Source organism: Calidris pugnax, unplaced genomic scaffold (assembly GCF_001431845.1).
Source record: "Calidris pugnax isolate Ruff unplaced genomic scaffold, ASM143184v1 scaffold133, whole genome shotgun sequence".
Lineage (NCBI taxonomy): Eukaryota > Metazoa > Chordata > Aves > Charadriiformes > Scolopacidae > Calidris > Calidris pugnax.
The window spans coordinates 2,849,421-2,871,452 of NW_015090977.1; the positions used below are offsets into that span (position 1 = coordinate 2,849,421).

Below are 22,032 nucleotides of genomic sequence, written 5' to 3' on the forward strand. Positions count from 1 at the left end.
TTGTCTCTCCAAGTGCAAAGGGCTCACTGCTGACTTCTTCAGAGGTTACCACTTCACCTTAGCTGGCAATTTTTTTTTTTTTTTTTTTTTAATTCCTGGCTGCTGCTGCTGCTGCTGCTCCGCCGTGCCCCAGATAGCAGAAGTGCTGAGGACAGGCGTTTGCGTCAGGTCCTGCGGCACCCGCGTCCCGGCCGGCCGAGGGGAGGAGGGATGCAGAGAGGGGATGTCCCAAGGGGAAAGGGGCAGAGAGCAGCCAGCAGAGGATGAGGATGGAGGGGTGAAGGTCCTCTAATGGCCCACACTTCCACATTGTGCTAGCGAGGATGGGCACCAACGCCCAGCGGGCACAGGGCTGTCCCCAGCCTGAGTGTGAATACGCCCCCACCAAGGGGCAGGATGGGTTTTGGGGTGTCAACGGGGGCTCTGCAGCAGCCCGCAGCCCCGATGGTAACACCCCTCGTGCCGTAAAGCCGCTTATTTACAACCTCCTACTCGGGAGCATCTGGGAAGCGAAGCGCGTCATTTCCAGAGAGAGCGAAATGCTGCATATTTCAGTGTCTTTTGAATTTTTTAGGTTTCCCTGAACTGTGCTAATGGGTTGCTGGTGGTGGCGGGGGGGAGGCGAGGGCCCAGCCCAGCTCCCGGCCTGCCTTGCTGCTCTGCCGCGCGGCCATGACTGCATTGCTGCTCTTAAAATATTCAGTGCTGTTGGCCACAATTTCACAGCGGGTCAAAGCGCGCCGAGCCAGCAAGAAGGAGGGAAAGTGTGACAACGAGATTAACCCCAGCCCGGCAGGTCCCCTCCGCGCTCGGCAGGCTGAGCACGATACGCTGCAGCCACCTCGTCCCAGGGGACGGGCAACGAAGCCAGGAGGGCTGCGACACCCAAAAACACCTCCGGTGGCCCCCATCTTGTTGCTCCTGTGGTGTCACCTCCAAAATGCTGCCAAGGGAGAGTGGGATCAGCCCAGGTCCCACCAGGAGGGTTGAGCATCCCCTGGGCTCCAGCATCTTCTCCAGGCAGGGGATGCTCCTCACTCCAAGCTGCTGCAAAGCCAGAGTGGTGCCCGGCGTTGCCGTGGCCACGCCACTGGACAAAGGGCTGGAGATACCCCCAGGTCTTGGGGATGTTGCCAAGAGTCCTCAGCACTTCTACACCCCGAGACATCTTGGTTCCCAAGCTTTGCACAGCTATTAGTTAGTGCTAATGATGGAGTGGCAGATTTATGATGCAAAAGAGCAACGACTTGAACCCACCGGGGATTGCGGATGGGGGTTTAATAATCCTGCTGGCGGCCCAGAGTTTGCTCTGCAGTTGCTGGCTTGTCTGCCTGGCTTTTCGGAAAAAAAACAAACAAAACTTCTGGGGCTGGAGGGAAAAATTGAAGCACAACAAGCGATTGGTGCCACCCATGCGAGGGGTGATGGTGGGAGGTGTCCAAGCCCCAGTGTGAAGCCCAGTGTGGATGAGGGACACTGCAATGGGCAGAAGAGTCCATGCCAGGCTCAGTCCTGGGAGCCACATGGTGTCTGGAGGCTGGAGACCTCCAGCACCTGCTTCTTGCATGGGCCCTGTAGCTTGGAGCTGGGCTGTGCTTCATGGGCAACTTGGCTGGAGCTTGGTCTTGTGTCTTGTGTACCTTCTTTGGCTTCTCGGTCCCATGCCATAACTTCAGAGCTCACTGGCAGTGGCACAGAGGCTCTGCAAAGCCTTTCTCATTGCATGCAAGTGTGGCATCGTCTGCAGGAGGTGCTGCAGCTGATGGATGTTCTTCTGGGGTTTTAAGGACACTGTGGCTGAGCTATTGGGGTGTCCTCAGGGGTTAGGATCAGCCCCTGGCATCCCACTGGCCTCCAGATACAAGAGGCATCTGCTGGGTTGGGTGATCTGGCATGCAGCAGTGACCCTCATCTCTCCCAGGTGGCCACCTCCAGCCTGAAGGCAACCAGCCCAAGGGTGGCACTGCCTTGTCCCCGAGCACACCCACCCACTCGGACCTGAAATCTCACTCCCCAAGGGTGCATGGGCACATTGGCATCTCTGATGTGGTTGGGGGCCAGACCCACTGTGCCCGCCTTGATCTGGTCCCGGGGGTGCCCTCCCGTACCCCGCCCCGGCGATGAGCTGGGCTCTTCTCCCTAATTCTGCTTGATCCCTGCTAATGTACCAGCAGATGTTCTCATTATCCATTTAAACATATAATCCTCCCCTGAATCCCGCTAAGCTCCTGGCCTCCCCGATACCTTGTGGCAGTGCGTTCCACAGGTTAATTATGCATTTTTAATTAATCACCAAGCAGAGAGTGACCCAACAATAAGGGACACGAAGCTCCAGCGCCTGGGAATAGTCGGCAAACCGTCCCCAGGCAGAGCTGTGACGGTGTCGGGCTCTCCCTGAATAACAAACCTGGCTCTAAAAATTCCCAGTTTGTGGATCTGCCATGACTGGGGAATGGGACAGAGCCGTGCCCATGCGGATGGGCCCCCCCCCACTCCCCGTATCCCCCAGCAAACGGGGAGGAACCGTATCCCCACCAGAGCTGTCTGGGTGCCACCTGGGAGCAATGGAGCGAGCACAGGGGGGAAGGAGGAGGAAGTCAGAAGGGAAAAAAATCACATGTTGTTTTTAAAAGGCATTTTTGAGTGAATGCTGAATAGGGTTTGGGAAAATTGCCTTAAAGGCCTGTTCTCTGCAGGGACGAAGCTTTTCATGGAGCACGAGTATTTTGAAACTTAATTGCACATTTGCACGGGCTAGTGTTTTTATTTCTCTCAGGTCTCCGAGGTGGTCTTTGAAGATTGCTGTCTCTCTGTAATGGTTTTCTTTATCTCAAATAAATTCCGCACACCTGCGAGGTGGAGCCGCTTGAAAGAAATGATGTCGAAATTGGCTCTCGATTTAATAAATCTGCAAATGGAGCTTGGGCTGCAGAGAGGCGAGGGGGCTGGTGGGGTCGGCTGTGCCTCCTCCCCACTGCCCACCTCCCCTCTCCCTTCCATCAGCTCGCTTTCAGCCTCTCCACGGCCGGGGCGAACGTGGGGCTGAGCGATGCTGGTCCAGACGCTGCCTTTCCCCCCTGGCAGATGCTGCCAGCACATCTAAGGGGGCTTTGGCTGAACGCCCTGTGGGACAGACCCCTCTAACACCTGCCCAGTCACACGTTCCCCCAGCACAAACCAGCCCATGTGTCTGGAACTGGTGGGAAAAGCTGCCTTCGAGCGAGTACTTAGACCCCTGCTGTGTGCCAGGAGTGTGCTGGGCTGTGCAGCCACCACTGGAGATGGTGGTGGTGGAGTCACCGTCCCTGGAGGTATTTAAGAAACGTGTAGACATGGCTCTTCAGGGTGTGCTCTAGTGCCCAAGATTATTGGTTTGTGGTGGGGTGTTGTGTGGAGGGTTGTGGGTGTGGGGTTTAGTTGGTGGGTGGTGTTTTTGGGTTTGGTTAGGTTGTTTTTTGTTGTTTTTCTTTTTAATGTGGTTGGACTCGATGATCTCGGAGGTCCCTTCCAACCACTAAGATTCTGTGATTCTGTGATTCTGTGAGATGATGCTACAAGCCAAACAGCCAAACTATCCCAAGGACCCGCCGATGCTGTTTTCTTTCCCGGCCTTGGGTTCAGGATTTGGAGCTGCTGTTTGCTCCACCAGCTCCTCCTGCCGCCGTCACCACGTGCCACCAGCCGTTCCTCCTGCCCCACTAATCCCCGCCACGGCTCCCCAGCTCACCGGGGTGGGGGGGGATGTTGACGTGGAGCCATCTCTCCATTTTGGAAGCAGAAGAAAGCTCCGGAGAAGCGCCTGCGGCAGAGTTGAGCGGCGCTGGCTGTGTCGCTGCGGCAGGCAGAAAACAAATCCCCGGGGCGACCGGGGCAGCGTGTGCTGGGCAGCCCCCGGCTGTCAGGAGGAGAGGAATGGGCAGCCACGGGAGTACACAGACAGGTTAATGGCAGCCACGGATGCTGCACAATTGGATTTCGCCTCCCCGTGTCTTAAGGAATCGGCATCTCTCTTCTCCTGCACTTAGAAATCCGGCCGTCCCACTCCTCTCCCGGGAGCCTCGGCGGTGGGGTGACCTGTTGCCCGTGGAAAGCACCCAAAAAGGCCACTCAAAATGCTCCTTGCCGGGCCCCCCAGACATGAGGTTACCCGCAGAGGGCACGCCACCTCCTGCGCAGAGCCCGGCTGCGTGCGCTCGCTCGGCTTCAGGCGAACAAGGCGTCGGGTGATTTTATTGCATTGCTGGATTTTGTTCCACTCTGTTATTCGCCGCGATTGAATTTGCTGCCGCGGAGGCAGGAGCCGGCCCAGCCAGAGCTCCCGCGCCGTCCTCAGTGCTCTGGTGGGACTGTGACCTTGTCTGGGTATCTCACTTAGCCCTCGGCTGGCTAATTCGGTGCTGGTGTGGGAGCCAGGCCCTTGTCTTCCTCCCATTCCGGCGCTGTCTGACTCCCTTGTCGGAGCCAAATCCTCGCTCTGCTCCGCTTTTAATCGTTGACCTTGTAAATGCTTCCAGGGAAAGCATCCGTCTTCCCAGCTCCCTCCTCTCTCTTTCTCCCCTGACTGTGTCCCTCCGTCCTCATCTTCCTGCATAGCTGTTGGGGTTTCGATGCCGTACCCATCCCCGTGGTACCTGAACCCCTGGGGCAGAGCAGAAACACATGTCCCCATTATGCAAACCCTCCCCGAGTTTCGGTGATGCTCGCGAGTTCATGGTGTCAGTTGGGAAACAGCTTCTCAGACTTATGTAAAAAACACCTCGGGTTCTCCTGAAAGGGTGGTTTCTTGGCCTGTTTTCTCTCTGTGCTGGAAGCAGCCGGGGCTGTGCAGCAGTGGGGCAGCCGTGGGGCTGGGAGCATCCCGTCTTTCATTGCAAGTGGTCATGGAGCAGTGCAAACCCATCCGGTGGCACCGATGCCCCGCTCCCCCCTGCCAGGACTGCAGCTGGTCCAACCCCAGGACCAGCCTTCATCACACCCTGAGGCTTTAATGGAGACACGGAGCCGTTCCTGGTGTATTAGGACACACAGCTGGAAGCTCCGTGAGCGTCCAGGGGGGCAGAGCTGGCCGGGAAAAGGCTGCCGAAGCTTCACTCTGGCCATAGTGACAACGATGGCTTTTTTCCTCCCATCGCCTGCACCATCGCCTCTGCCCCGTGATTGAATTAGGGGGCTGTAACCCGCCTCCCTCCCGGCCCTGGTCCCCGCCGCGCCGGGCTCAGATGCTGAACTTGAGAGCCATAATTTAATAAGTCTCAGGCAGACAGCGCGCTCGGATCGCCGTCGGGATCTCTCACCTCCTCCCTGCCCAGCGATGCACTGATTTATGCTCCCGGGCGACAGCCGGGATTTCGCCTGGGATTTTTGCTCCGCCGGGATGCGTTGCTTTTTTTCCCAAAGTGGGAAGCTCGTGGGGTGAGCCGGGAGCTGCAATCAGTGCCGTGTTCGCCTGCGTGCCCCTTCGTTAGGCTGGCCCTTCGTTTGGGGGAGGGAGCAGCAATGGGCAGTGGAGAGCCCCCATGTCCTCACGGCAGCAGCCGCTCTTGGGCTGCCCAGAAACAACGAGTTAAAAAGTTGCAATTAGTAAAGTGCTGACGATGGGAAGGTGGGATGGGAAGCGAGCGGCGCTAAATGAAACCTGAAAGGTTATTCCAATAAGCAGCAGCTCAGTTTGCAGCTGCGCTCGCTTTCCTGGGAGCTGGGGACGAGGGACAGGATCCAGGGAAGGGCAAGAGACGCCGGGCGGGATGAGGGACGTTGCTTGAGGATGCTCCAGGCACCAGCAATGCCTGCGGCACACGGGGACCGCTCCGTGCCCTCACCAGATTGACAGAACGAGAAAATTTGGCAGTGTTTTCTTTCTAAGTGCCCCCAGAGGAAGCCTGGCGGAGGCCAGCAGGAGCTCGGTACTTACTGGAGGGAAAAATATGGCAGGGGAATCAAAGGAGGGGGACAGGCCACCCCACCCCAAGGATGCTCACACCAGCGCCAAGCTGGGAGGGTGGTGGGGTGGGTGCTGCCCACCCTGCAGCACCAACGGCTCCTCCACAGGGGCCCGGACCCCCCCCTGGTTTGTGTGGGGAGGGTTTTGGGGAGCGATGTGAGCCGTGCTGCTTTTGGCAGGGGATCCCTGTAGGGTGGAGAGTTGGGGGCTGCTGGAGGGGGGGAGCAGAGCTGGGAGCCAAGCTGGAGAGGAGCTGTGCTGGGTGGAGGTTCCTGGGAAAGGCGTTTCTCTTCCAGCTGAGCAGACAGGAGCCCGGGCAGGCGGAGGCAGCCAGTGGTGGCCTCTCCCTGCCAGACGTAGCTGTTCCAGCTCTCCACTGGTGCGACACCACAATGCTATTATTAGACTCCAGTAGGTCTCTATGGGTAGCTGTGAACTCCCTGATGCCTCCAGTAGCTCGGTAGATACCAGGGCAAGGCAGGATTGCTGGTGTTGGTGGGGACAAGAGGACCCGGTTGTCTCAGAGGGGGTGTGGGTGGCAGTGAGGGATGGCCAAAGGTCCCCAAACATGGGAGCACAGGGAGGCGTGCACCACAGCTTGGGCTGGAGCTGCAGCAGCAAAAGGATTTAGCTGTCTAACAAGAGGTTTGGCTGATGAGGACACTCAGGGGGTCAGTGGTGGCTGGGAGAGATGCTACCCCAGCAGAGATGGCGATAGGCAGGACTCTGCGTGAAGCTGCACCTAAAAACCTACATCTGAATTTCACAGCATCATTCTGAAATGGAAACATGATGTCCCCATCACCGCCGTCCTCATCAGGAGTCATGGGGGAAGCACGGCGGGGCTGCAGCCCCACTGGGACACCCCATCCCACGCCGGAGGAGGGCTGGGGCTGGGGAGACATGATGTCTCTCTGCTCCCACCCTCTCCCCCAGCCTGGTTTCCAAGCAGGAGTGTTTAAATGCCTTTTATGTTGTGACTCAAATGATGAAAGGCCCGAAAATGGGACTAACAAAGACGAGTTGTACTTCAGAATAAAAAACCCATGAAAGCAGCAGATGCTGTCATAGGAATAAATTGTATCAACAGCGATCAGATGGGAAGTGAAAAGTCAGAATGGAGTTGCTCCCTCTTTCCCGTTTCCAGAGAAAATGTCTGGGTCCATGAATTTAGCCAGAATCAGGCAGGATGAAAGGCTTTGTCTGACAAGGCATTTCAAAGCATCTGGGAGCCTCCAGAGAAGATGTGGCCACTTGGACAGGCAAATGGAGCCCCTCAGTTTTAATGAGCATTTCAGTTGCCTTCCTTTATCCTTCTGCCAAGATCTTCCTTTTTTTTTTTTCTTTTCCTTTCCCTAAACCCCCCCATTTCAGCTGTTTGTAATTTGTTTTAACTTTGCAAAACGTGCATTTAAGCAACACGACGTGAGGAAGCCGAGGGTAAAACATCCCTGTCACTCCATCCAGCCTGACCTGTTGCTTCTTGCCGTAAATACCTCCCTGCTGTTGGATCCCTGGTGCAGGACCCTGGCACCAAGACCCTGACATCAGCGTGGTCACAGCCCCCTGACAGTGCTGGGAAGGGCAGCAGGGCTGGGGGGAGAGCAGCTGCCCCCCTGCCCCAGTCACCCCCAGCCCCTTTGGCAGGAGAGGAGCCATCCCTCAGAGATGCTCCTCTGGGGACAGGTTGTGCATTTTAGGAACAGCCCGGCTGAGCATCAGCGAGCAGCACTGCATTCCCAAAGTCCAGTCCCCCCAGACCAGTTTGCACAGCCTGCCCAGTCCCAGAAGGATGCTGGCAAACTGGGAGGGGGGAAAAGATGCTTGCTCACCACGCAGGGAGCAGGATTGCTTTCCAAGGCAGACAGTGGCTCCCAAAGCAAACCCTCCCTGCTCTCTGTGAGCCAGCGGGCACAGTCCTTGTGTCCATCCTGCATCCCCCCACTTCTGCCAACTCACCAGCTCCAAAAAATGGGTGTCGCTGCCCCCGAAGGCACAGGATGCCCCCAGTGCATCCTGTAACCCTTCCTATACCAACACCACCTCCCCGCCTGTCTCCGCTCGCCGTTATTACCGAGCAGAGGAGGGATTGTAACAGGATTTATAACGACTTACTGAGGAAGGGGCTGTGATTAGCTCGTAGGGAAGCGATGGGAGTCACGCGAGGGGCGTTGGCAGCACCAAAGTGGAGGGTGAAGGAAAACCCAGCCCCCTCCACATCCTCCCACTGGGGCAGCCAGGCCATGAGGGTTCTGCCGTGCATCCAACAGGAGCTCTGCCCGTCCTGGGGAAAGCTGGGACGTTGGCTTTGAGTTTTTAATTGGCAGTAGGAAATGGCCGGAGTCAGCGGAAGGGAAGGACTGCGGGGCTGGCTTGGTCTCCTCCTCACCCCCCTCCACATTTTAGAGGGGGCTTGGGCTGCTCAGGCAGCACCTCCTTGCCCCAACACTCCCCCTCAGCCCCTCTGCGTGGTGACAGCCCACAGGTCACGGCTGCTGAGAGATTCACCTCAATTCCCATACACCTTCTTTCAGTCCATGACTGGCCTTTCTTGGCCCTCCACTCATCAAAAACATCATCGTCCTTCCTCACCAGCTACAAACCACCCACCAGCCAGAGGCCACATCCTCCTCCCCAACCCCCTGCCCGCCCCGGGTGCGGAGCAGGTACCACTTACAGCATCTTTCTGCATCTCCTGCTCCCTTCCCAGCCCCTGCAACAATTTACCATCTCCCCAGCTCCCCTTTCCACTGCGACCGGATCGCATGCGGGCTATAATTAATAGAAATTAGACTGTCGAGACCTTGCAGCCCCCATCCCGTAATTACTTGGCCTTGCTGCGTTGGAGACACGGAGATGGGCAGCGAGCTCGCCAGCCACCGGTGATGGCAACGCGTCCTGTTAACAAGCTATTTTTATTAAGCTTTGTGCTGGGGGGATGTGCAGCATCTCCACAAAGTCCGTTCCCGGGGGGATGCGCTGGGGGGGGATATTTTGGGACAAAATGCCAGCATTGGAGCCAGACAAAGCAGGTTATTAGCAAAGTGCCGTGCCCTGACCACATTTGTTGCTCACACATTTAATTCCCGGCTCCCCATCCCTCCAGCCACCCAGCTGGACAGATTTTGGGGGCTTGGCAAAGCGCTGATGCTCGGTGAGTCGTGACCCCCCCCCCTTCCTGGTCCTCAGCTCCCCCAAAACCCGCCACACCCTGGGAACCATGCAGGAGGGTAACGATGCCCGCCATCTAACCGGGCACACGGCATCTCCCCACCGGCTCATTAAACCTCCTAACGACCCCCGTGCGAGGCGCGGGTCGGTCCCGGATGATGGGGATGATGGGCAGAGGAGAGGCACAGCGCAGCTCTTCACACTGCTCTGCTTTTATCGCTGTGCTTTTCGCGAGCTGGTAAAAAAGTTGAGTGCAAAGCACACAGGAGGGGTCTCCAAAAGGCAGCCTCACTCACGACCCAGCCTGCTGGCACACGTTCTCCTCCAGGAACGGGGCTTTGCTGGCCTCCGTGATGCTCACTCGGCTGCCGACCTGCAGGGATGTTCACTTGGAGGGCTTGTAGCATCACCCACCCACCCCAAGAAGGAGACCGAGGGCATGGGGAAAGGTGCTGCTCCCCATTTTGGGTGTGGGAAAGAGACCCGAGGCTGTGTGCTGGGCTCCAAATGACGCCACCGCTTTATTTTTTGCCGGGGGGGGGTGGAGGGAGGAGGGAAGAAAATGTGACAGAGCCGGTGGCTTTGATGCCTGCCCATCAGTCTCCTTCCCCCCTGCTGCAGGCAGAATGATGTGCCGCTGAATGGGGAAGAAGGTACATGACAGGCTCCAATTTGCCCTCTTCTCCGCCAAACGCAAGGACATCCAGTAAATCTGAAATGCAGAAAGACTGAAAAGGGATGAAAGGGAACCTGCACGGTACGGCACGTAATTGGCTTGTGGATCTCGGTGGCACAGGACACTGCTGGGGTCGGGACCTCAGCAGGATTACACGTTTATGGAGCTAATGCTCTCCCTATCAGCCATGCCAGCATAAAAACACTGCAGAAGGGCCACTTGCCTCCCTTTTTTCAGGCTGCCATCCACTCCCTGCTCCATCCAGGTGAAGGTCCATCCGGCACATCCCTGGTTTCCTGCAGCCTCCGGTTTTTTGCATCTCCTGCGGCCGTGGGCTGGATGGCGGGGCAGCCGAGCGTGCAGGGAGAGCCCAGGCGGCTGTCACTTTGCTCTTCCATCTCACATTTGCTCTCTTCTGGCTGTATTTCTGATCCTGAAGAAGCTCTCCGTAGGCCCCAGCCAGCCGCTGGCAGGGAAATGAGCTGGTGAATCTGCTTTCGCTACACATGAGCTTGTTCAGCACTTGATAGCGATCTGGCTGGCGCTCATCTGGGGTGGGTTTTGTCATTTCATCTGCAATTGTTTTGCTGTAAAGCACCTCGGAGGGTTCAGCTAGCCCGGCTGTTTGTACAAAGGACACCCCTCCTTATTACTACTGTGAATGAACTACTTTGCATTTCTGTGAATGGGAAGGAAAACTTGTCACCTCAGGACAAAAAGGGAGTGGAAGTATCTGATGATCCCCTGAGAAGCTTCAGACAATCCACTAAGCTCAAGTCATCCTCCTGTTTTTCTCTCTCCTCCGGGGCAATTGGAATTATTAGTCCCTTCTCAAGGACCTCAAGATGTCTCTGTCCTTTGCCAATTCCTGTTCTGGATTCACTGCAGGCTGCTGGGATGTCCTGCTGGAGCTCCAACCTGTGCTGGGGACCAGCAGAGGATGCCTGGTGGCTGGGGGGGGTCAGGACAGCAGCACCGAGAGCCGGTAAAGCCCCCTGAAATCCTGCAGTATCTATGCACGTTGCGCTTGGGGTGTCCCCTGGCCCTCGCTGTGCTCTCCCGGAGGAGCAGGAGCATCCTGGTGTCCATCACCAGCTCCAGTCACCAGCAGGACCCAAGCACTTAGCTCATCCATCTGTGAAGCCAGACGTGCTGTTTTCCCTCTGGCATGCCTTGGGCTCTGGGAAGGTTCCAAGGGCTTTTGAGATGCTGGTCCATCATGTGTGATGGGGGGGGCAGCAAGGGGACGATAAACCCCACAACAGCAGGCAAAAGAGAGTCAGGAAAAGAAGGTGATTTTTTTCTCCCTGATATTCAGGGACAGGACACGTGGGAATGGTTCAAAGTTGCATCAGGAGAGGTTTAGACTGGATATTAGGAAGCATTTCTTTACCAAGAGGGTGGTCAAACCTTGGAACGGGCTCCTCAGAGAGGTGGTCAATGCCCCAAGCCTGCAGGTATCTGAGATGCATGTGGACAATGCTCTTAATAATATGCCTTAACTTTTGGTCAGCCCTGAAGTGGTCAGGCAGTTGGACTAGATGATCATTGCAGATTCCCTTCCAAGGGGAATATTCTATTCTATTCTATTCTATTCTATTCTATTCTATTCTATTCTATTCTAGTCCCCTTCTCTGGAGATTTGCAAGCCCCGCCTGGTTGCCGTCCTGAGTGATGTGCTCTGGGCAATCCTGCTTTGGCAGGGGAGTTGGACTAGATGATCTCTAGAAGGTCCTTTCCAACTCCAACAATTCTGTCATTCCATGATTCCACAATCCTATCCTATCCTATAGATCTGCCTCGTGCAGGCAGCAGCCCAGCCTCTGGTTTAGATATTCTTCTTCCAAAGGCTGCCTTTTAGGTTCTGCACCAAGGCCCCAGCTGTAAGTCCAAGGGCATGGCTGCGGTGGAAGGCATGCTGCAAACTGGGGTTAAGCCGAGCAGATTACACGGGGAAAACACCCTCTGCACTCCCTCTGTTTCCACACAGGTTAGTCCTGAAACAAGCACAACAAGCATTTAAATTAAACAAGTTTGGAGAGCCGAGTTTCCAATCCCACAGCCATGTCCACCGTTGGCCTCCTTTTTTATTTCTCCTTCCCTTTAGCTGGAGCAGCGGGAGAAGGAGATGCAGACACAGAAAGGAGTGCTAATTAAACAGGGACTTCCACATTAGGGTACAAATCCTCTGGACCCGCAAAACCCCTGCCACTTTCTGTATTTATTTATTATTTTTTCAATACAATTGCAATTTCCAGTGGTGCCTCCAGCACCGGGAGAGGGTTCAGGGGCTGCTCTTGGAGAGGATTAGCGCGCTGGAAGCATTATTACTTTCCTTTGCTGTGAATTCAGGAGTGATTCCCTGATGGCTGCACTCTATATAGAAGTGAATCGGTGCTAATTTGTTTTTGAGGATCACACATCCACCAACATGTGAAAGACAATCCTGCATCTCGATGTATATTTCGAGTCAGTGCTACAGCAAACAACGGAAAATAAGCAAGCAAAGGAAGCCAGACCTCCCTTGGCCAGAAAGCCAGAGCTGGAAAAGAATGGACTTTAATATATGTATTTTTTTTTTTGGCTTGTATGAGTTGGTGCTGCATCTTTCCAGAATTGTTTTGGGTTTTGGCTGGGCTGCCTGGGGCGAGTGGCAGTGGGGGCATGGGCATCCCTGGCACAGAAAGCCTCAGGGACGTCGCATCGGACGGGATGTCAGAGAGACTGAGCATAAAAGGCTCCCTTTTTATTTTTTTTTTTCCCTTTTAAATCATCGTCGAGTTTAACTGCAAGAGAGGAATAAATTAGCTAATTGAATCTGTAACGACAGAGGGGCCGGGCACCTGGCAGGAGAGCAGCCGCCCCGCCACCCATCGCTCCTCTCTCTTTATTTGTGTGATTCAGAGGGACGTGGTCCATGGGGAGATATCAGAGCCGGCTGAAATGGAAGACAAAGCTATTGTTTCAAACAGAGTTATTGATTTTTACATTATTACACTATGAAATTTATGGTCTGGTTTCAAACTGCAATAGGAGTTAATGACCACCATCCAGAAACTTCCAGGTGACCTTGGCCTTGACTTTGGTGGAGGAAGGTGAATAGCTCCAGATACCTGGTCAGCAAATGTAAAATGAACTTGCAGTACCCTAAAGGACTTGATTTTGGGGTGCTGCTGACACCAGGTCTCTGCTCTGAGCTTTAAACTCCACTCTGGTTGTCAACAGCAGTGGAGGGGGTGAAACTGGACCTTCTCAACCCCAGGCAAAAGCCACTTTGCTTTTAAGCAACATTTTACTCCTCTTGAAGCACCATGATGTCCTCAGAGCTCCTGAGCATGGTTCTCCATCCTCAACCAGCCACCCACCACAGCCTGGCTGACCAAGGGTTTGCTCTGCTCGGTCACCGCTGGAGAAAGGCAAACCAGGGGTCTCTGGGATGGCTGTGGAGCACCAGGAGGGATGGCAACAGAGCCCAGAGCAAGAGAAACCCCATAAGAGGGGAGAGCAACGGGCAGTGCCTGCAAAGGGCACGGCCCATTCCCCATCCCAGCTGGTTCTCCCACCCCAGCCACATGAGGAGGATTTGCTTTTAATGTTGGGGCTATCAAAGTGGGTTCAGGGTAACCAGGAGGAGGTTTATACCAGTTACCACACAGGATACCAGTGACACAGAAGGGTTTGTAGGGGCTACGGCACTCCCAAGTCTAAAGCCTTTTCCTGGATTTTCTTTAAAAGGTGCCTCCCGATGCATCTTTTGGCACCAGCCTCTTCCCAGAGCTTTCCTTAGCAATATTCCTTCCAAATTTCCTTGTATGCTTCTTCCTCTGGGAAATGTCTTTCCCCTCGCCAGTGAAGGAAGGTAATTTCCAGCTGCCGGAGAAGGATTTTTTTCTTGTAGTACCTTCTCCCTGGAACATCCCTGATGCTGCACCCTGAGCTAAAGTCGTGGGAAGCCAGTAGCCTCCAAGCTCATCTTCTGCCTCGGAGGTCATAATTGCCATTAAATCACAGCTTGCCTAACCAAATTATGCAAAACCGAAATTATCTCCAATGATTTTTATGTTGCTGAAATGTTCCAGAACTGCCGGGGTGATGACTGGGGGATTGGGAGCAGCTGTCACTCCATCAGAAACCATAACTCCAAACAGCTGGGATCTGTCAGTTATTTATGACACCGGTCGCGAGGAAAAAAAAAAAAATAAAGAAAAAAAAAATAAATGATGAAGGTGGATGGGTGGTTGCTGCCTCTCTGGCTGAAAGGCAGCTTGTGCAGAAGGCAAAGCCCTGTGCTGTGTCCCGGTGCTGGAAGCTGCAGCTGATGCTGTGGGGAGCGACCCCAGCGACGATGCTCCTGCCACCACAGGACCACGGGGCAGCACCTCCAGGGCTTTGCAGAGAGGCTGAAAACAAGCTGCTGCTCGCTGGGGAATTTAGTCTTTGTGACAGTCAGGATGGGTTTGTTTATTTTATCCTCTGTGTTGCAAAAAATAGAGGGGGGGGGGGGGGGAAACCACAACAACCCAACAACAACCCCCGCAGCTACTAAGCAGAGGTCTGACACCGCTTTGTCGAACTGTCCCAGATCTGAAGTTTGGCTCTTGGCTCGCGCCCAGTTGCCGTCACTGCTCTGGCCTTGCCTTTCATCGTCCTTCACTTGGCAGATGAAATTGTGAGCATTTGAAGCATCTTTTTTCTCCTTAAACAACAGTTTCTCTCCGTGGCGACGCAAACATCCCATCCCGAGTCAGTTCCCGAGTTTTCAAAGTGTGTTTCCCCCCCCGGGGACCGTAGCCCTGTCTTTTGTGCCCCAGTTCACTCGGGGTGGATTTAGAAAACGTCCTTTGATAGATCCAGGGTGTGAACGGGGCAGGAAAATCTCTCTCTGGAGCTCGTTGACAGCGACATGGTGGTGTTACACCAGGTGTGAATTTGGCCTCAGAAGAGGGTGAGTGATGAGTAAGCTTATGCCTTTTTGATAATCTCAGCTGCGAGCAGAAGCCAGATGCTTTGTCCCCACTTGTAGCTCACTCTGGTTAAGTATTATTATTTATATTATGTAGTAGCTATACATAGTGTTTTATGGCAGTAAAGATACATAAATCAGCAACCAGAAGACGAGGGCTTTGCTCTAAAGAGCTTATAAATCTAACAGCTTGAGCAGCACCGGTAATGGACACAGTAAGCAGGCAGTCAAGTTGCATGTAGACATGAGCTAAGATGGGTCTCCCAAAGCAGATGGCGATTTAGGAGAGATTTGAAAGGGAAGCAACCTGCTCCGTCCTCGAGACCAGATCCTGCTGGAGAATTAGGGGGGCCATGACCCATATAGCTTGTCCGGGTGGAGAGGGGAAAGTGCCCATCTGAGAAAAGCAGCTCAAAAAGAGGGAACAGGCAGGGGGTGGCCAGGGCTCGTGGTGGGGCCACCTTTTGGATCCCCCCTGGGGCTGAAGCACCTCTTCTTGTCCTAAGTGTTTTCTTCCCCTTGAGCCTGAGACTCCTGATGAAAATAAGTGGCATTACATCTTCCTAAATCAACCGAGGCCCTGCCTGGCTCGGAGATAACCGTAAAGCGTTAAAAGCCTTAAAAATACAAGAAAACTGCTGGCAGGGGTACACCCTGCTCTCTCTGGATGGAGCAGTGCCTTGGAGACAGGCTGCCCGCAGAGCGGAGCCGAGGCCGGAGAAGTTCTCCAGCCCTTCGAAGCTTCCCCGCCCTGAGCCTGGGTATCAAACCGGCTTTTATTTTTTATTTTTTTCTTTTTTTTCTTTTAATTTCTTCCTGTGCTGGCACCGGCCCGGGAGGAACCTGGTCTGGGCTGGAGAGAGATGTGCTGTGTCTGGCCGAGCACGCTGGCTCCGGGTGTCTGCATTCTTCTGGCCGCTTTCAGCTCCTGCACAAATTGAGGCTTCACGCTAAATGCATTACGCTGTATAACAATTAATCCCGTGCTACATATAGAAAGTCCTTACTCATCAATAATGCATGCGGGAGGAGTGATTTTCACTCTCAGTAATAAGGCTAAGACAATGGAAACAAGCAGGTAATGGAGAACATTTATAATGATGTTAATCTAATAATGAGTCTGATGCTGTTAAAAGTAAGACTGCAAACTGGACGCATCCAAAGATAAATTATTTCAAGCATTCATTAACTGATGCCTAATTAATGCCCAATTAGAGAGATGCTACATGGGAAATGGTTTGGACAGTCGGACGAATTCATTCCAGTCGCTGAAACCTCAGTCAAAAGCAGGAGGTGGCAGAAGGACACGACCAGCAGAACCTGGAGTGACACAGCGCATCGGTGGGAGAGAGCCAGGAGATAAACACCCCTTTGCTGGTTTTATCCGTGTCAGCAGGGCTTTGTTTTTATTCACCTCACCGGCAGGTTTCTGCTGATTTTTCCGTGCTGCTTTTGAAGTTCACCCTCCCTGGTGAGCTCCCACACACCTGCTGGTGACCCTCCATCTGCCTCGCAACCTTTACAAGATGAAGTCAAAAGGGCTGCATCAGGAATAACGAGTTCAACCAGTTAGATAAGGTCTGACTCTCAGGGTACCAGGCCAGGACCTTGTGGGAAGCTCACAAAGGTGCTTTCCAGCCTGGGAAGTGCAGTGAGATCCAAGTGCTCTGGGCTGTCTTGTCCCAGTGGGGCTCGGCTCCTGGCCATCGCAGTGCTGGGCTTACCAGCTTCAGGAGCTTCATGGCTCCATGGCCACAGCCTGTTTCATTCCTGGATCTAAACTGCGACCGAGCTCAGGGCATTCCAGGAGAATCTTCTTACAGCAGTAGGTAATTGGCCAGTTTTCTGGCCTTGGAGGGAAAGCATCCTTGATTAGACTGTGTATCCACAGCACATCCACTTGAGGTGTCCATAGGTTTCTTCTTTCCAAGTCCTGCTCACCTATTTCTTATTTTTTCTAAGCATTCATCCTTCTGTTTGCCCATTCTCCTTGCCCCCGAGTTGCAGCACGGTGGTAGAAACACCTCCCTGGCTTTTCTTCCTACCATCTTACTCTGGGAGAGCTGAGAACCGGGAACACCCCAAACTATCCCCACTGCCCTCCACAACAATGGGAACAGTGTCCACGCTCCTGGGAACAGTGGTCCCAGAGCGTGAATGGGGAACTGAGGCACAGTGGGATGAAGGGAGAAGGTTCCTGCTGGGATTTTGATGTCACAGAATCACAGAATCTTCTAGGTTGGAAGGGACCTCAAAGATCATCTTGTCCAACCATCAACCTAACTGACAAAAATAGACACCCACACAACAAACAAGGAGGATCACCATCACTAAACCATACCTCCCAGCACTACATCAACCCGTCTTTTGAACACCTCCAGGGATGGTGCCTCAACCACCTCCCTGGGCAGCCCATTCCAATGGCTGATAACCCTTTCGGTGAAGAAATTCTTCCTAATATCCAGCCTGAACCTCCCCTGGCATAACTTGAGGCCATTTCCTCTCGTCCTGTCGCCTGTGACTTGAGAGAAGAGACCAACCCCCACCTCTCTACACCCTCCTTTCAGGTAGTTGTAGAGAGCAATAGGGTCTCCCCTCAGCCTTCTCTTCTCCAGGCTGAACAACATCTCCCTCTCCATAGGAACTCCCGCCATTAACTCCCAAACTCCTGTTAATTAAAGAGATGGACTCCGTTCCCTTTGACCTTTCCCTCCAGAGTCATCCCTGCAGGCAGGGAGCTGCTAAACCCCGCGCTCCCTTTTGGCAGGAGCCTCTACCTTGGCCGTGCTCCAGGGAGACCCAGGCTGCCTTGGTCCATCGCCGCGCGTTGCTAACGGCCTCCTGTCATCACCCGTCCCTATACGTGAAACCGTGTCTGCTCCGAGCTCCCTGCCCGGCTCCACCTCCCGTCAGTAATCCCGTTAGCCTGGCAACTGTCGTGTCACGGAAGAGCGCATAAAACTGTTGTTTGGGAAGCAATATGTAATCTTCCAACCTGCTGCTTAGAGCTGGGAGATGGTTTATTGATTCAGACCCTTGTGATTTGGTATTTGCAATAACAGACTCTGCATGTGGGAGATCGTCGCAGCGCCTGTGCCTGGCAGGATTTTCCTAATAAACATAAGACCTACAGAAGGTTTTTGTACTTCAGTGTCACCGAGGTAAGACGGGGAACGTGACGCCGTCCCACCTTGGCCAAGCACATCTGCGGGTGATGAAACCCAGCAGAATGGGTCTGCAAACCTAGCTTTGTCTTCACCGGCGTTATCTGGCACCTGGATAATGACAATCTCCTCAGGACACTGCTGTTTCCCGGGCTGAGCTCGCACGACGAACTGCAGGGAGGGCTCCCGTGTTGGCAGGGAGCTCACGGTCGTCAGCGCTGGCACGATGCTCCCACTGGCACAGCCCCTCCCTCGCGCATCACCAAGGCACGACAGCAAAGCCAAAATGGCACCAAAGCGGTGACTTGGAGAAACGTTCCTTTTCCTACACAGCCGTAGGAGTTGTCGCGAATTCAACGTTCCCGACTTACAGCCCCTTCCTGGCAGCGGCGCAGGAATGAGACATCCCTCCTGGTAGCCCATGCTTAATTTCTGAAGGGCAGTGCCTGGAAGAAATAACCACCCCACACACACACTTCTCATCACAGCCAAAGCTTGGTAAAACGCGTTGGCTAGCGATGCTGTGTTATTTTTTTATTAGCAGCCCAGTCAGAGATGACTGCCTCTTACTGGTGATTTATGGAGGGTCTGAAGAACCCAGTTTATCTAAAAATGTGACAGCTTTGAGCAACCTGCTCTAGTGGAGGTGTCCCTGACCATGGCAGGGGGGTTGGAGCTCGATCATCTTTAAGGTCCCTTCCAACTCTACCCGTTCTATGGTTCTGTGATTCTAACTTTGCGTTGAATGGCTGGGTCCAGATGGAGGGGTCACCTGCTGTTAACTATACAGTAATAGATCTCCACACCAGGCAAAAGGCAACAGTAACCACAGAGTTATATTTCAAACACAATTAACAAGAAAACAGTGAGGGATTTTTTTTTTTTTTTTTGCCTCCCACTTGCATTCAGCTGAAGGCGCTGAAAAGAGGGACTGTAAAAGCCCAAGGGGTCCAGGCTCATGGACTAGCTGGTGATAACGACATGGAGTAATTAGAGATGAACTCCACTTCCACTCTCGTTTTTCAGATTATTACAAGCTGAGTGCAAGGCGAGGACTCGTGGGCAGGATGGCACCGGCAGCTGTACGCTGCTCCAATTTTACTCCTTTCCCCTCTAAAGTCCAGAGGCAGAATTCATTAGACATGAGCAAATTTTGCGCGTTAAGAGGAAAAAGCCAAATCGGGGAGGAAAAACCTGAATGAGAGATGACAAGTCTGGTGCAACGAGTCTGAAAAGCCACTTGGCGTAGAAGGAATAGCCTGAAAGCAAGCCTGGTGCGAGGAGTGGGAGCGGAGACGGGAACGGGGCGGCGAAAGCAGCGCTCTGCGAGCTGAGCAGAGGGAGGGGATGATTCCTGCCTTGCTCACCGCTTCTTCTCCGCAGCGAGAAAGCCCCGGTCACAAGCACATACTGTAGCATTAGAGGATGCAATATGCTTTGCCACAGGACATCCATTTAAAAATATGTCTGAGCATCCCACTTCCAAGCGGAGTTTTCAGCTCAGCCTTTTCCGCCAACTGCCAACAACATATTTCCCTGCAAATCACTTGGTTCTTTCAGGGTGGATGGTGGTGTCTTAACAACTGTAGTAAAAGGGGGTGGCGGGGATGGGTGAGCGCCTTCTGGGGGTGGGGGGGAGCTGGGCGTGCCGTGCAGATGCGCTGCTCACATGTAATTTTAGGTGATTCACCGGGAATTGCTAAAGCTTCTTCCTCTGCCATACGGAAGCGCGGGCCATTCCAGGGACGTGTTACGGGAGGGATGGACGCCTCCAAGGGTTTTGCAGCTCCTCCTGTTTGCTCTCACACATTTCTACAACTGCCTTTCCCCCTCCCCGACCATGCTGCCTGCCTGCAGGCAAGGAAGGGGCTTTGCTGCCGGCGCTTCCAGTGTAATTTTCCCCCTGAGAAAGTTTCTCCTGGCTGTTGCGGGCAGGGCGAGGAGGCAGGGAGTACTCCACGCGTCGCGTTTCAACTACCGTGGGTGACAAGCCCACTCATCCCAGCTGCAGTTTGTTTCCGTGGGTAATTCATGAGCTGAGTTAATTGGGGGCGGGTTTTTTTGTTTGTTTTTTTTTTTTTTTCCACCCGAAATAGTCCCCACGGCAGCCACGGGTGGGCAAGGGGAGGGGGTGCCCGAGTCCCCGCTGACGCCGCTCTCCCCTCTCTCCGCACAGGGGGGTTTGCAGAGCTGCTGCTGGTGCTGCTGGGGCTGAAGGTGCCCGGCGCCCTGGGCTGCCCCACCGACTGCGTCTGCTACCCCTCCCCGATGACCGTCAGCTGCCAGGCTCACAACTTCGTCACCATCCCCGAGGGCATCCCCGAGGACAGCGAGAGGATCTTCCTCCAGAACAACCAGATCACTTTGCTGCTGCGGGGCCACTTCAGCCCCTCCATGGTCACCCTCTGGATCTACTCCAACAACATCACCTTCATCGACCCCAACACCTTCGACGGGTTCGTCAACCTGGAAGAGCTGGACCTGGGGGACAACCGCTACTTAAGGGCTTTAGCTGCAGACACTTTCCAAGGGCTGGTGAAACTCCATGCCTTGTATCTGTACAAGTGTGGGCTGAGCTCCCTCCCCAGCGGGATATTCGGTGGCCTCCACAACCTGCAATACCTTTACCTGCAAGACAACCACATCGAGTTCCTTCAGGACGATATTTTTGTTGACTTGGTTAACCTCAGCCATCTTTTTCTCCATGGAAACAAGCTCTGGAGCCTCCATCAGAACACGTTCAGGGGACTAATAAACCTGGATCGGCTGCTCATTCATCAAAATCAGCTGCAGTGGATTCACAGGCGGGCTTTTCACGACCTCCGAAGATTGACCACCCTTTTCCTGTTCAATAACAGCCTCTCGGAGCTGCAGGGGGACTGCCTGGCCCACCTGGGAGCCCTGGAGTTTCTCAGGCTGAACGGGAACCCGTGGAGCTGCGACTGCAAAGCCCGTTCTCTCTGGGAATGGCTGCACAGGTTCAGAGGCTCCAGCTCCAGCGTCATCTGCGAGTCCCCCGAGGCGATGCACGGCAAGGACCTCAAGGTGCTAAGAGCAGAAGACTTTAGGAACTGTTCGGGGTCCGAGTCGCTCCACCAGATTAAAACACATACTTTCTCCACGGCGGACAGAGGAGCCTCCAAAACCCACCACCCTCACCACTCCTCCAAGGAGAAAGGCAAGGCTGAGAACAGTTTGCACAGCAGCCAGCCCGCCGGCCCCCCCGGCTCCCGGCCGGGCTACCGCAAACCCGGCAAGAACTGCACCAGCCACAAAAGCCGTAACCGGACCTCCAAACCGGTGTCCTTGGGGCCGCGGAAAAACGGGCAGGAGATTCCAGACTATGTGCCTGATTATCAGCACAAATTCAGTTTCGGGGCGATGCCAACGCTCTCCCCCAAACGCAAGGGTAAGTGTACCCGCAGGACCCCCATCCGCCCCCCCAGCGGGGTCCAGCAGGCAGCCGGCTGCCCGGGGCTCAGGGCATCCCTCCTGGTTTTTATGGTGGTGTTAGCGGCCGTCATCCGCTGAGCGTCCCCCCCGGCTGCGGAACGGAGCGAATCTGTACTGCCACCAATCTACAAAGGACCAGAGTTTCTTTTCTTCTTCTTCTGTTTTTTGTACGTGGCGAGCGTTGGCCTGGCCAAGGGAGGAACGTTGTCTCCGGCTTCTGAGGGTCTCTCCGTGCCCGGCCGGGCTGCCAAGGCGGACTGTGCCGAATGCAGCGGGAGCGGATTAAAAGGCATTATCACACCTTGTCACAAACAGCCTGACCGAGCACCTACAACAACAACAACAAAAAAAGCCAACCTTACAAAACCCCAGATAAGAGGGGATTCGTAGCCAATTCGTCGGTGACAACAACCGGACAAATGGACTGTATCTGTGCTCTTGTGACATCCCCGTTCATTTGAGAGCGCGCTGAACGACCCCTCCAATTACCGAAAGGAACATAATTGCTGTAAAAAAAAAAAAAAAAACGATCACCAATTAAGCCTACACTGTTTCTCTGAAAGTGAGTGCAAGGACACTGATAACGATGTAATAAGGACATTGGTTCTCCCACGTTTTAGCCCCTTTGGCTCCAAACCCAGAGGCCAAAGTTGGCTGGGAATCT

General features: G+C 54.2%; 1 protein-coding gene across 1 annotated transcript; it reads left to right on the forward strand.

Moving 5' to 3' along the window:
- Positions 1–323: 323 nt before the first annotated feature.
- Positions 324–21,934, forward strand: RTN4RL1 (reticulon 4 receptor-like 1). The gene is made up of 3 exons (XM_014953024.1): positions 324–464; positions 18,825–18,901; positions 20,012–21,934. The coding sequence occupies exons 1-3, from the start codon at positions 324–326 to the stop codon at positions 21,444–21,446; spliced, it is 1,653 nt and encodes a 550-aa protein (XP_014808510.1). The 3' UTR covers positions 21,447–21,934.
- Positions 21,935–22,032: the final 98 nt, after the last annotated feature.

What these genes read in the sequence shown, in the direction of transcription:
- RTN4RL1 (XM_014953024.1), top strand. Translation starts at nt 324, where the DNA reads ATGGGCACCAACGCCCAGCGGGCACAGGGCTGTCCCCAGCCTGAGTGT. An exon ending in ATGGTAACACCCCTCGTGCC is followed by an intron (nt 465 to 18,824) that starts GTAAAGCCGCTT and finishes ACTTGCATTCAG; the next exon opens with CTGAAGGCGCTGAAAAGAGG. An exon ending in GCTGGTGATAACGACATGGA is followed by an intron (nt 18,902 to 20,011) that starts GTAATTAGAGAT and finishes CACCCGAAATAG; the next exon opens with TCCCCACGGCAGCCACGGGT.